At 40.5% G+C, this 15344-nt stretch overlaps 1 protein-coding gene across 4 annotated transcripts; it reads right to left on the reverse strand.

The window, feature by feature from the left end:
- Nucleotides 1–145: 145 nt before the first annotated feature.
- Nucleotides 146–10069, reverse strand: LOC117478185 (E3 ubiquitin-protein ligase RING2-A-like). Of its 4 annotated transcripts, none has more exons than XM_034125124.1 (7): nt 9823–10069; nt 8896–8988; nt 6443–6603; nt 6141–6365; nt 4471–4785; nt 2912–3179; nt 146–1679 (listed from the first exon to the last, which is right to left on the reverse strand). In XM_034125124.1, the coding sequence occupies exons 2-7, from the start codon at nt 8971–8973 to the stop codon at nt 1527–1529; spliced, it is 1200 nt and encodes a 399-aa protein (XP_033981015.1). In that variant the 5' UTR covers nt 8974–8988; nt 9823–10069; the 3' UTR covers nt 146–1526. The 4 variants fall into 4 exon arrangements, with proteins under 4 accessions (XP_033981015.1, XP_033981016.1, XP_033981014.1 ...); XM_034125125.1 differs by having other exon boundaries at nt 6150–6365; nt 8896–8993; XM_034125123.1 differs by having other exon boundaries at nt 8896–8993.
- Nucleotides 10070–15344: the final 5275 nt, after the last annotated feature.

Here is a 15344-nt window from a genome sequence, read left to right on the forward strand (position 1 = left end):
ACATTTAATGCAAGTCCCTGTATTCTTTAAATGACTCTTCTGTAGTCGCAGCTTAAAGCAACTCTGACACTTTAGAAATGCCTCCCAGCAAAGCTCTACCTAACGCCACGTGAACAATTCTGAATCAGTGCAGTCAAAACTAAACACTGTTTGCACAAAGCTGTTTTATTCTGTGCCACATTACTGTGAGAGTATAACTGAAGAAAACATTTCTTAATATACAAATATTCCATAAAACTTAGGTAAGCTAGGCAAAGTTATGGCTGCAGGAAATATAAAGTGCATTAAAACAAATGGTTAAATCAAACTAGTCTTAATGGCCTATAAGGAGACCATGACCCCCTGTGGAGTGTGGAAACCATAAAGTGAAATGTTGGTGGGTTTCAAAGCTACATATTTTAAGGTGGAACACGGTCTACACTTGCAAATTAAGTCTTAAGTTACACCTGAAAGTAATATTAAAAAAAATCTATCTATCCAAAAACAACTCCATGAATAATATTGCTCATAAAATGTGTAGTCACCCTGTCCTACCCCAGTGCATGCTCCATAGGCTCCAGCCCTTGATAATGTATAAGATACATTCGCAGAAAAGGAAATGTTCAGTACAGCTGTGTCTTAATCTAAACCATGTAGTTCTGACTCTGGTGGCATAAAAACAAGTGGTACTGTAGAACAAGAAAGCCGATTAATTCTAGACAATCATACATGAATAATGCAGACCTTACACTTTTCTTTTTTCTTCACATTTTTCCACAAAACTGGTCTCATTGAAGACAAAATAATAACTTGAGTCTGAAAGTCAAAGTTAAAACAGATCAGTTACAAACCTTTCACATAACAGGAAATGATGAATCTCATTAACTTGAGCAATACATTTATGGACAACTATCAGTCTGAAGAAAGAAAGTGTGAGGAATTTAAAAGTATTTGATCGGACACACTTTGAAATACAACAAATTAACTTCTTGGAATTATAATCTAATACTTTTGACTTGAAATGAAATCTCTTAATTTTAATGTTTGAAAATGCTAACTAAGTAATCCATAGATTTGACAAAGGAAGTGTCAACAAAATGAGATAATTAAAAACGACTCACATTTATGACACAATATATTTAACTTTTCCTGGCTGGCTGCCACATGTATTAACCTTAATAGATTGATGTCATTTCCTATTAAAAGACATTCAATTGTGTTATTTTGTGAGTATTTGAAGAAAAATCTAACTTGGAATGTAAAACCTTTTTTACCCTGATACCTAAAAATAATTCATTCACATTTCAGACACCCCGACTGCACAGCTTTGTCTTTATAAACGTGGTCGGTTGTTAAATGTTGGAACGCAGCCTGATTATTCACCAGAACACAAGCCAAGACTCTTTTTTTGCTGTTATTAAGAGGTTTGGGTTTTTTCTTTCTTATTCCAGGCATCTAACCAAATCTAATAAATAAAAAAAACGATTTAAAAGCAAGTGAACCCAGGGTTTAGGCCTCATTCTGGAACCACACTGGGGTGCCCCCCCTCACCCGTCCCTCTGAGGGGGGGGGGACTTCTGCTGTGGCTGCGGGGCTGCCTGCTGCTGGTCCCTGGTGGGAGCATAGTGAATCTCCAGAGGCTTCCTCACCTTCCAGTATTTCTCCTCGACCAACTCCAGAGTCAGAGAGCCGTTCAGCTTCTGAGGGAGGGGGAGGGAGGGAGGGGGGGTTGAATGAATGGAAAATAATGAAGACAATGAAACTGTAGTGATTAAAAGATACAGTAGATGCTAGCTAAATGTGCACTGAAGCAGTAGATGTTTTTCTGGATTTGTGTTCGGACCGAAACTGAAATTAATTTCTATATGTTGTTTGTGTTCAAATTCATCTACGGTCTGTGTTTAGGGCTGCAAATTAAAATGATTGCTGTTAATGATTTAGCTGCAGATTATGTTCTAGATTCATTGTGAAATACCTAAAGGTACCACTTAACGATGTTGCATTTTATACTTATACGGATTCTTACATTGTAGAAATGTTTAAATCATTTAAAAAATAGAAATAATTTTTCTTATTTTCTGATTTGTTTTCTATGTTTATGCATCACTTCTTTTTGTGTATGTTATGTGTTATATAAATATATACATTTTCTTCTTCCATTACGTTAGTCTTGATAAAGATGTGCATTTTTTTGTTCATGCTTAAAGGTGGGGTAGGTAAGTTTGAGAAACCGGCTCGAGATACACTTTTTGTTATATTCCATGGAATGCTCTTAACATCCCGATAGCAATGAATATCTTAAGTGCTTTGACAAAAAATCCATAAAAAAATGTCATCTGTGGAAGCTGTAGTACTGTAAAAAGTACGACCAATCATTTTAGCCGGCCCGGCTAAAATAACTGGATGTCCTACCTGCCTGTCAGCCTTCCATCTGTGCACAAACTTATCTCGTGCCCTCATTGGTCATGTGCGCGTTCGTGTGTGTTGGAGGAGGGGCTCTATAAGGAAGTGGCAGATTTTCTCCGGTCGTGTATTTTCAAATTCTAGCGATCTCGAGCCGGTTTCTCAAACTTACCTACCCTACCTTTAATTATAGTTTTTTTATTGTTTTTTTTCCAGTGCTGGAACAAAAAGTCTACATTTTTTACGACATTTGCACTATTTTTTTTAAATGTTAAAGATACTTTTGTAGATCAATTTATAATATAATATGTATAATGAAAAGAGTTGTTAGTCTAAGCACTGGTATTAGCAAACACTACCACATTTATTTTTCAGTCGGGCACTACGAATGTTAAATTGACAGCCAGTGAACGGTTACTAGCATTCCTGTCCAAAGTCAGACGAGGACTTTGTTAAATATAATTCTTATATTTAAGCACATTGTAAGCTCTTGTGATGGCAGTGGCAGAGTGCTGGTTGGATGACTCACAGAGAACTGTCCTCCTCTCGTCAGGATGTAGATGGTGTGATGTTTCTCACTGATGGTTTTCAGACCCGAGCCCTCTCCATTTCCTGCTCTTCCTCCACTCTCTCCTCCTCCCCCTGCTGCTCCTGTTTCCTCTTCTCTTCCTCCCCCTCCCTCCTCCCTCCCTCTGTCCTCCATCTCTGCGTCGGTCTGTCTGTCGTCCAGGGCGATGCGCAGAGCCAGGTATTTGGAAATGTGGTCCACAGTGGCATTGACCGTCGTGCTCAACAATCTGCAGGGAGAACGTTTGATAAACAATGAGTAGAAATGAAAGACAGATATTCATATACACTACTGAAGCATTCACCGCACAAAATTAATGTTTAAATCATTTTAATCTGATTTAAATTCAAGTTAAAAGGCAGTTTCTCATCTGTGAAGGTTTAACCTTTTCTGTAAACTGACACGGTTAGCAAAGTTGTTAGTGTGACTATTGTAGTGACACAATACCAGTCAGCTGTCTGCAGATATTACACCAAATATAAAGAGATGGACATTTAAAGTAAAAAATGTGGGTTTGCCTATAAATTCTGTCGTCCCTGCCGCAATCTATATTGTTGATGAAAAGAGACCAAACTACAATACATACAGAAAAAAAATCAACTTTAGTTAAATCTTTCTTAAATACTTGATTTTCTTTACTGTGAACAAAAAAGAGGAAAGAAAATATTATAGACTGTACTATTTTAGACTAAAATTGTCAATAGCTTTCGTTGGCTAAGACTATAGGAAAATATTTACAGGGTTTCTTTCACTAAAATAAAGATACAATTAAATACAATATCATTTGAGTTCACAGATCAGAGGCCTTACTGCTTTCCCTCTTCTTACAGTACGCTCCTTCAGCGGGGAGGTTGAGTTACATTTTTCGATTCCACTAAAACATTTTTCATACAAATATTCTGTTTAGGGAACAGTACATTCAACAAGTTCTTCCTGTTGAATTTTATTAAAAAATACAATATGTTTTGGAAAAACGATTGTTAAAACCCATTACAAGGTGGCACAACACAACATGAAATGAGACATAAGCCGCTTTCACACCAATTACTTGGTACTCCCAGGGAAGATTACGCAAATGAAGCCGCTGACGTCACTTCTTCTTCTTCTGCTTTGGGTTTACTGACAGGCCGCAAACCACTTCACGGCGTATACTGCCACCCGAAGTTCTCAGAACTAAGTACTCTTTTTGGTGTGAACGCAAAATTCCAGGCACTAACGGAACTAAACGGGAAAAGTACGGGTAAAAGTACTCCGGTGTGAACGTGCCTATTATTAGCTCTAACGAAGAGAGGCAGTAAAGATTCTGATTGTTAATTGAACTCTTGACCTAGTTATTTAAAATGTTGAAGGCATCCTAGTAACTCTGTTTTGTGTTTTGTTTTGTATTTAATGTTTTTTTTTTTTTTGTGTACGAGTTGGTATTGTCATCTGAGTTTACTGCAGAGTCATTTATGTGAGTGTTTTGCCTGTACTAAATATAAAAATATAAATAAAGAAACCTCTAAATGGTCCAGTCTCACCTGGTCTGGTTGTAGTCCTGGCCGCGGACCAGCTCGGGGTGGGGTTTGAACATCAGCTCGATTTTGGAGGCCGACCCCTCTTTGTGGTGGCGTGGCGAGGGGGTGGGGTTGCCGCTGTCTGCCTCAGGCCCCGAGCCCTCGTCTGAAGCCCGCGGCCGCTTCCTGCTCGGCCCGGCCACTGAGGGGGTCTGCCCGGGGGGGGGGGGGATGTGGGCGAAGTCATGAGACAGGTGGGAGCGAGCGTCGGCATTGTCCTCCCCCCCGCTGAAAGTGGTGTTGTCACTCTCCTGGATCGGCTTCTTCACCCGGTGGTTCCTGCGGGGGGGGGGGGGGGGGGAGTTCTGGTCAGTCTGTTTCAATATGTCCATTATCAGACATCTTCTATGTTGAGGTCAACATTTTAACAGATATTATAGCATGTAATGTTAACATAACAGAGTGAAATAATATAAGTTATAATAACATGTAAGGTGTAAAAAACTGGTGTTTTTATTATAAATCAATGTGAGGGAGGCCATCGTATTCTTTTAAAGGGAAAGCGGTTAAAACTGTTTATTTCTATCAAGTTTGGCGTGTCACTTAATACTGTTTTCAATAGAGAAAAAATAAAATAAATTACAAAAAAATAACGCAAATAAAAGAAGGAAAATAATATTCTTTTTGTATTCTCGTTTTGTGGGCAGAAACAAATAAGTCAAAGAAAGTAAAAAAAAGATCATATAAGATATACTATATTAAAGTGGACCTATCATGCTATATTTGAATAATATATTGTAGGGCCATACCTATATAAAACATGTCTGTGAAGTTTTTTTTTCAAAATACCAAACAGATCATGCATTTTAGCCATGCCTCATTTCGCTCTATTTGCTGTATTCCCGCCCAGTTTTTGCAAGGGCTGATTCTGTGGCAAATGAGCTGCTGACCACGCCCCCCGGCAAAGGAGGGGGGCGAGGCACGAGCGTCATGTTACCATGCTGTTACCATGCTGTTACCATGCTGTTACCATGCTGTTACCATGCCACGACAACCTCTCATTCCCCTGATAGGTGGAGAGTTGCCCATATAGGCGGAGCTCCCTGTTTCTGACGTCAGAACAATATCAAATCTGGATCAGTTTTTATCAGATCCGTTGCAGCCCCTTTTTTAGAGATTTGGGTATGGAGGAAAAGAGAGAGGGTTGTGTTTTCTGACACTTGGTGAGTTCCCTGGAACACCGGGGACACATATTCATGTATAAAAGACGTACAAAAGTGCATTTTGCATGATAGGTCCCCTTTAAGTAAATATTACTAAATATAAAGTATATCTAATCTAATCTTTTGTTTACAATTTATTTTAAATTACTTGTTTTCTCAAAAACAATAGTCTATATGAAAATGTTACTTTTGGAGATACACTATTTTGAGATATCCAGAACTTGTAGTACCCTATATTGCCTTCAGATAAACTTTGGACTATTTTTGGAAATAAAAACGAGCATGGAAAATGATTATATAATAGCCGAAAAAAAGGGGAGTTTATAAAAATCGTATTTCTTGTGAAGTAGCACATTGATTCAAGACTTAGCCTTATGGTTAGATTATTGACAATGTATTTTCAGACTTCTTTAAGGGGTCTCTAGTAACCCTGATGCATCATGATCTGTGGTGTCCCCCTGTGGCCCCCACCTCTCGAACCTGTAGCGGGCCTGCTGCCGGAGCCCCTCCTCGATGCTGGAGCTCAGCGCCTCCTTGTTGTGAAGCCGGTTGAGGCGCTCCAGGACGCTCCGCTGGTGTGCCTCATACTCATCCCGGCTCGGGTAGATCTTGGAGATCAGAGCGTCAAAGTTTGAGTCCCGGCGCAGCGAGCGTCTGGAGACCAGCTTCTGCCTGCAGGTGGGACACTCTTTGTTCCTGGGGGGGAGGAGGTGTGGTGTTACTCTGAGCTCATGTCTGCTTCAGGTTAAAGTAGGTGGATAGAAAAGGCTCACCCTGATCTCAGCGCGGTGACAATGCAGTCGGAGCAGAAGCGGTGCAGACACTCTTTGGCCGTCATGGTGTTCTTCAGCATATCCAGGCAGATGGGACACCTGATGTCTCTGTGCAGGGAGCGAGGAGACACCGTCACCTCCGTCCCATCCATGATCGCCTCCTGAACACACACACATGTTTATCACACATGTTATATTTATATTATGTTTTTATGCAAGTCGTGTTAAAAAAGGATCCTGAAATATAACTTGGCCAATAATTCTACTTCTCAAAACTAATGAATTAAACTGCATTAATATCTCAACGGTGCTATAGTAACACCATGTGTGCATTATTACAGCATTATTACTATATTATGCTGTACATTTCCAGCAAATAATCCTATTTATCTGGGGATAAATGAAGTATTTCTAATAATGACACCTACTGTACACTAGCCAACAAACAAGCATATGACGTAATATAATATCAAATAATTACCCAAAAAATAATGGACGTTTCGAACTCATCAATATATTTGCCGATATATTGGAAAAAAGGGATTTTTTTTATTCTGCTCCCTCGGCAAGAAACAAAAAAAAAGGAGGAAAAAAGGAACGATTAACCCAGTGGTACTCAAACTTTTTCTGTCATTCCCCACTTTGAACAGGTGGGCCTTTTCAAGCCCCACCTGTTCCTCATCGCTCCAATAAAATGGTAGGCCAAGCTTCAAATTGTCAAATGTATCGTTCTATAACAGGGGTCTCCAACCTTTTTTAGGATGAGAGATACTTTCAAAAAATAAAACAAGTCGTGCGCTACTTTTATATTGTTTTTTTTGCAGTGTATATATTTAGCACATTTTAACATTATTATATGCTTACCTTTAACCTTTGTGTGCTGTTTGAGTCTGTGGGACCCTTTTCAGTGTTGACTAAAATAAAATGTATTCAATTTAATTATTTTAACCTGCTTTATTTGGGGGTGGACCTCACATCCTCTAGGGGATGTTGAAGTTAAATGCATCAATCTGGTGCACTTTGAGCACAAAATGAATTTATTGATAATCCCAACATCTTTAGAATATGATCACAACCAACAACAAATCATTTAAACTTGTTTATTCTTATCTTATGTTACCTATAGCATTCTTTCTTTTTATTTATGCATATTTCACTAATCACTAATTTGTTGTACTGTCCTATAGTACACATTAGGCGCATTCACACCGCAGTACTTTTCCCACAAAGGTTCATCAGAACTTAGCTCATGAGAACTCTTTAGTTCTTTAGTGTGTGTGTGTGTGTGTGAGAGCGTTTCATATGTGTGTATGAGAGATTTTTACATATGTCTGTAAATGATTTTGGTTTCAGTTGTGTGTGTGAGCAGGCTCGGATTGGCCATCGGGAGATTCGGGACTTTTCCCGGTGGGCCGCTGCCGTCGGTGGGCTGCTGCCTTCGGTGGGCCGTGGACTTTCACAGCGCCGCTGCGCCGGTGCCGCATCCGCCGGTGCCGCATCCGCCGGTGCCGCATCCGCCGCCACAAACAACTGCCGTTGCGAGGCTCCGGCAGCTCTCCGGCGCTGTGAAAGTCCACCGCTGTTGCGAGTCTCCGGCTGTAACAGTCCACTACCGCCCGCGAGGACCCAGGTTCGATTCCCGCCTGAGGTCCAAACAATTTATTTAAAGGTCCCATGTCATGCTTTTCCGGTTATTACCCGTCCCCTTGTGTGTTATGAAGGTTTTTCTGCATGTGAACGGTCTGCAGAGTCAAAAACCCTCAAAGTACACCCTGTAGCGAGTAAAACTCTAACACAGAAAAGACCTGTCTATGCTGCCCCAGAACGCCTCGTTGGAGATTGTTCTTTTTCCATTTATTTCTTCCTGGGTATGGTGACATGCCCATACCCAAATGGACCCATTGGTCCAATCCGTGGAGCTCCACACACACACACACACACACACACACAGCGGCAAAACTGTGTCGCGCTGGGGGGGCGGGTGCTAGTGGAGCCTCGCAGATGGGGGTGCTGCAGCAACCTGGGCACCCCCCCCCTTCCCGCATCCATTTGCAATGTCTCGCTTTCTCGCAGACCACACGCAGCAAGCAGGAAATGAACCCAGCTCACACAGTCCGTACTGTACTGTAAATCTATTCTAGTATACCTCAACAATGGAATTATGATCAGTAGAAATGGCCATGACATGGGACCTTTACAAATTAAAAAAATAATCTCCCGTTCATCGCGTCCATTCGTGACCCACCTATCACATCTCTGCGCTCCACACTTTGAGAAACGCTGGATTAGAGGAAGGTTCCCTAAGATGTCACTGTTTTTGAATTCACCTGGCACCAAAATGTTCCCGTATAAATTGGATTTTTGGTTCCCTTACGGTTTTTGTTTTCCTTTGAGTGCTTTGTCTCTGTATGTATGCCTTTTTTCAGAAAAGATGTGTTTACGTAATCCTTTACCTGAGGGCTCCTGTGGAGTTCATACAGACTCAGCTCCCAGCTCTTACTGGGAGTCTGGATGTTCACCGGAGCTGCCATGACGACTGCTCCTCACTGCACTGAGAGAAAGGAGTACCTCAAAACATTTGTATAGCGTGTATCAATGCCAGACATATCTTCTTACTCTTTGCAATTGCTCCATTTTGCCTAAAATTATCATGAGCTGTTTGGTATTTAAATGATATTTTGATACCAATTTTTTTACAACTGTATTTACATTTTGTCAGAGGAAAAAGTATATTCAACACAAGTGCATGTTTTTGCCATTTTGGGCATCGATTATTACCTAGAAACATATGGAGGAAACCAGAAGAAGACATTTCATGACAGCAACAGGATCAGATTATCAGGTGAAATTATATTGATATTATGATGGTTGATTCCGTAGTTTTGATGTAAAATGTAAACAGTACTGACACTAGGGTGACCAGGTTTAATTGTTTGCACAAACTATGCAAGTGCACACTGACACACTCTGCGTGTAGGGAGGGGCGGCCCTGCCCATAAGTTAATGCATTTCTCTGTTGATTGACATCTGACACAGCTAATGGTGATGATAGTCCTCGTTTTCTACACACCTTTGTAAAAAAGCCTTGTTTAAGACGGGCGACTGTCAATCAAATGCGGGACATCGGCAAAATGTGTGACAGATGATCGAAATGCTGTGCAGTCCCGCACACAGCGGGACCACCCTAACTGACACTTGCTAACAGTGAAGAGGAAACTCCGCACGGACCTGACAGTCGATCTTCATCACGGTTAATAACATTTAACACGTTTGCAAAGTTGTACTTGCGAGCAGGGTTTACAAATAAATAACATCATATTCTTCTGTTGAATGTTTTAAACAAAAGTTTAGAAAAAGCAGGGAATAAACTACAAACTCACCTGACGTTAAACTGACGGGACAGTTGACCTGAATAGACCCCCCCCCCCCCTTCACAAACACAATACACACAGGCTCCAAGAACTAGAGAAATCCCTTTAAACACACACTCTCGTCATTATTTCTTTACGATGTGGATCAAATTATTTGGAGTCATGGCTGTGTGCCGCTCAAAGGGAACAGAAGACAATAAGATGAAGATCGAAGCGTTTGTTTGAGCCCCTGCAGGAAGAGGCTAGCTAACATCTTTCTTCTTCTCCCGGAACAACTCGCTTTCTCGGTCGACGAATTGCCCCTTTCAGCGCCACTGCCCTCTAGCGGCCAGCCATTTCATTACAATAGAAAGATCGATAAATAGATGGATGGATGGATAGATATAGTAGATACCCTGCAGTATACAAAGTCATTAAAACTAGCTGCACCTTTACAAGCTTTGATAACACTTTAATGCATCAATAACTAGAAAATGCATTTCCTGCATAAAATGCATGTGAATGCTGTAAACTGTGAACATGTGTTGCTGAATTTAGCTGAAAATGCAGAAAAAGCTGAATATGTTATTAGTTGAATGGTCTCTGTAGCAGCTTTTAGCTACAACCAGGGCTGGACTGGGACAGCAAATCGGCCCTGGCATTTAGACCCAGACCGGCCCAAATCCATAAAACAAACGAATAGTAGCGGTTCCTGACAAGAAGAATAACTCAGTATAATTTAAAAAAAACGCTATTATTATCCTTTTTACGTACCAGAGGCAAACAAAACTAATACATATAAGTATGTGTAACTATCAATCATTAGAAATTAGACCTTCAAACCCTCTCACAAAGCGAACAGTGACGAGCACTAATAGGGGGGTCTGGGGGGGTATGCCCCCCCAGAAGAAAAGTTTGAAAAATAACCCCTTAAATTATGACTTCTAGTGAATTTAGGGGGGGGGGACCCTATAGTGCCCTGCCTCCCCTTTCTATGACAACACAATAGAGATAGGACCAGATGAGTCTACAGGATGAGTCGACGGCATCTTTTTATATACATTGACGCTTTCATTTAATTTTTCCATCCTTTTTTTAATCGCTGTAATTGTATTGCCTTTTTCATCTATACACACGACACCTATTGCACGTCTGTCCGTCCTGGGAGAGGGATCCCTCTTCTGTTGCTCTCACAGAGGTTTCTTCCTACTTTCCACTGTTAATTGTGGGGTCTGTTTTGGGGAGTTTTTCCTTGAGCGCTGCAAGGGTCTAAGGACAGAGGATGTCGTACCTGTACACACTGTGAAGCCCTCTGAGACAAATTGTAATTTGTGATATTGGGCTATATAAATAAAATGTGATTGATTGATTGACGCACGCAAGGGGCTATGGTGCAAGTCTTAGGCGGCTGGTTTCTCAGAACCTCACAGAGCACACAGAACTGAAGGAACACAGGTTTAACCAAAAATACTATCCACTGTCTTTATTTTTTTTCCTGAGAATAGGTTTGAAAGAGACAGATTTAAATTTACAAAGAGAGTTGAAGCAACATTTGACAGAAATCCCACATAAATTACAAAAGTACACAACTAGCAAGATATATATACTGTATATATATACTGTACACACAAAGTAACTTATATACTAGACTGAAATAACTAAAATGAATGCTTGTTGTGGAGAGGGGCACTATGTCCAGCGTCCATTCCTCGGTGTGTGTGTGTGTGTGTGTGTGTGTGTGTGTGTGTGTGTGTGTGTGTGTGTGTGTGTGTGTGTGTGTGTGTGTGTGTCTGTTTGCATGTGTGAGTGTAGTTGGGGGGCTTTGGGAGAGTCAAAAAGGATGCAGGTGACCTCTTTGGTCCCTGATAGAGGTCCATACAAATAGGCATTGACATAACAATACCACACAGTTAATGGTCAAAACTACATGTGTGCCTCAATTTTTTTTTTTATTTCTATATTATTCATTCTATATATTGTCAATCAAAACTACCACAAAAAGCTGACTATAAACATTTTTCAGGTCCCAAAAGACCACTGTTGCCCTTATAACCACATAAGTAAATAAACTAAACAAGCTGCCAGCTGACAGTAATTGTTCATGAATGGTGGTTAACTAAATAATGACATTCTTTCAATGAGACAACGTATCAGAGTCCCATTAAGCTATATTTTAACTTGCCAGGGAAAACCTAAAAAAGCCAGCTTACTAGCTTGTAGGCTAACGAATGTTTCTCTTATAATATTTGTCTTATTAGTGCTTCATCAAGGGGATATTAATGGGTTCCAGAACTACAGAGTATCATAACCTTAATAATAATCTTTTCCTAATTTTCTTAGCTTCTGCTTACCGCGAGTTCTCCTCCCTCTCCTCACTCGCGCTGATCTCTCTCCCTGTACTAAACATGTCGGTTATTTTGACACAAGCGGCAGCATCAGCACGAAGGGCCTGCTTTTTTCTTGCCCGCAATTTTTCTGCTCCCCCTTTTCGCTTGGCCTTCGTCTTCGCCTTCTCCATTTCTAACTCGAACTTTTTTTTTTCTCGAAAAAAAAGGCGGTTTGGCTTCAACGGCCGGCTCACCTCCTGGGGGCGTGATTTAATGATGCACACCGAGCGGCCCAAAGGGGGAGGTGATTAAAGATTTGATTGGGCCGGCCCAGTGTCAATTACTAAAAACATTTAAAAAGAGGGCCAATCTACCCGTTTTATGGGCCGGGACTTCAGAAAAAAAAAAAAATGACGTGTCGGCCCAAAAGGCACGTCGGCCCACCGGGAAAATGCCCGGTATGCCAGATGGCCAGTCCAGCCCTGGCTACAACAACCAAGTAAGTGTGTTGCTGAACTTAGCAGAGAAATGCAGAAAAGTGAAATTATTTGAATCAAAATTGTTACAGCTCAAATGCATTGCAATGACTGTTGAAAACTTGAAAGTGAAATGTGAAACTGGAAAAGTAGGAAAAATGGTGAAGAAGCTTTATAGAGTGCCACAGTGACGCGTCCTAAAACCCGGAAGTAAGTTAGAATTTTTTATTGAAAAGAAAAGGTTTAAAAAAGGTATAAACAACAAAATGTATAGCCTCAATGTCCTGAAATAGCTGAATAATTTAATAGTTGAATAGGTTCTGCAGCTGAAAGTAGGCTGAAAGAGTTAACTATTAAATGTAAGTAGTAGTGAATGAATGTGTATTAAGAAGAGAAAATAAGTTTAAAGTTGGAATGAAGTCTCTAGCTGAGTTCACCTCCTGCCCTGCCGTGGTGCCCTTGAGCAAGGCACCGGAAAACCCCCCCACTCCCATTGCTCCCCGGGCACTGTACAATAGCTGCCCACTTCTCCTAGTACTAGACTCCTGGTAGGATGGGTTAAAAGCAGAGAACAAATGTCACTGTGTGCTGTGTGCTCTGCATGTGTGACCATTAAAGAGAGTTTCATCCCTCCCAATTCTAATTCTTATGTGGAAGGGGTAAGCATTTGGCACACAGTGTAGATAAAAGAGGATTTGAAGGTTCCTCCCATTGAGTTACATGTTAAAAATACAAGTGCAATACATAACACACGTATTTAACTTGTGAAGCCTGCATTTTGTTAGTTAATTACTACTTGACCGCAATAAAAAAAAACATGTTTATAGTCCATACACCCAGAAAGCAGGGAGCTAAGAAATCCAGGAACATTTCTGACTCGCACCTCGTCTACAACAACGCTGAAGTTGGCTTCCGATTCAGAGCTTCCAATTCGGCAGTTAAGGGGAAAGTTAAGGGACATTTAATTTACAGCGCAGAGCAGTAATCCTTCGTGTTTGTACCTCTTAAATTGCTGCATAGCCGATTTATTTGGACTAAATTATCCCAGAGAGTCCAAACATTCCAACACAGTTTTAGATTTGTGAAACCTTTATTCTATTTGTGAAAATACAAAAAAAGGGAGATTTGCTGCTTTTTTCACATCTAGACCAGGTCCTGATCTAAAACCACTAAACCTAGACTCATCAAATCTGGACTGGATTATCCCAGAGAAGCTAAATATTCTTTATAACACAGTTTTAGATTTGTGAAACCTTAATTCTATTTGTGAAAATGCAACATTTGTATTGAAAAAGTCACTGCAGAAGTCCACGTCTCTCCATTTCATGTCTCGTCTGCTTTTTCACTTTGAAACAAAATAATGGTTAACATGGTATTGCCACACACACACACACACACACACACACACACACACACACACACACACACACACACACACACACACACACACACACACACACACACACACACACACAACTTTGGGAACAGGATTTCACTCCAGTGACACAGCTTCTTTTCAATACTTTTTATTTTTATTTAGAAGTTCACTTTATGAAGGTGAAAAACCTTTGAAAACAAGAGAACATTTTAGAATTTGTAAGTCTATCACATAAATCATGTAAACAAAGCAGATTATTTTAAACTTGACTTGTTACTGGCAATGTTAACAAATCAAATGTATTTATTTTTAAACAAGAAACTATTATTTCCTCCTTTAACAGAGGTATTCAATGAAATTAAACAAGACTTCACTATCAATGCTTTTAAAATCAAATTAATTCTTTATAACAAGACATTAATTATTTCTAAACAAGAAAGCTTCTTTCCTCCTTTAACAGAGGTATTCAATGAATTAAATAAGACTTCACTATTAACGCTTCTACTAAATTAAATGAATTATTTTAACAAGAAAGATTATTTCCTCCCCTTTTTAGCAGGAATCTTCAGTGGAATAAATTAACAGGATTGTATTAGAAAGGTGTTTAGTAAATCAAAATGTCTACTTTCTAAGATAAATAAACAGCGCGTCTAAGCTCTGAATGTGCCGCACAATTAACGCATCACATTGAAACCACACATATAAACAATGCTGCGCAGAGCTCTAACAAGACATGTGGCACACACGCAAACAATTTAACAGAACATTCACTAGCGGCTCTGCGGAGCTCTCACAGCATGATGGATGTGATCTTACCGGCTGCCTGTCCTGACTCGGTAGAAATGCCTCCCGTCTACACGCTTCCGTCTACCAGGATCGCAAACAGCAACTATTTAAAATCCTTCTTGAGGATGCAGCACTGGGCTCTGTAATTAGGGTGGTTACACCCAGCTTGCCAGAGGAGGCAGGACCGCGATCATTTACACACTGGGTCTTCCCTATTAATTGGTCTACTGTATGTATCCATATATTATTTTTCGACTACTTGAAATCTGTTTTTTATTTTATATTTTTTAAAGCCTTAGGCTCTGTTTGACTTTACACCTGCCACTCGATCTTCCTGTTTCTTTTGGAACACTGGGAGATCGCTTGCTTTGAGGCAAACAATAAACCCCAGTCACTCTTTCTGTTCTTCAGCAGGTAACAAGACGACCAGCCGCCGGACGTCTCTGTGCAGAATGGTGGAAGGGATCTTTTTGCTTCCCCTCTTAGAGGTTAGATTTAGTGTCTTCTGCTGGGCTCTTGTCACAGGGACAGGATAGCTTGGGGAAATCCTGATGTTGACATCTCTCACCAGTGGCGTCGCCTGGC

This window comes from Trematomus bernacchii, unplaced genomic scaffold (genome assembly GCF_902827165.1).
Source record: "Trematomus bernacchii unplaced genomic scaffold, fTreBer1.1, whole genome shotgun sequence".
NCBI classification, from domain to species: Eukaryota; Metazoa; Chordata; class Actinopteri; order Perciformes; family Nototheniidae; genus Trematomus; species Trematomus bernacchii.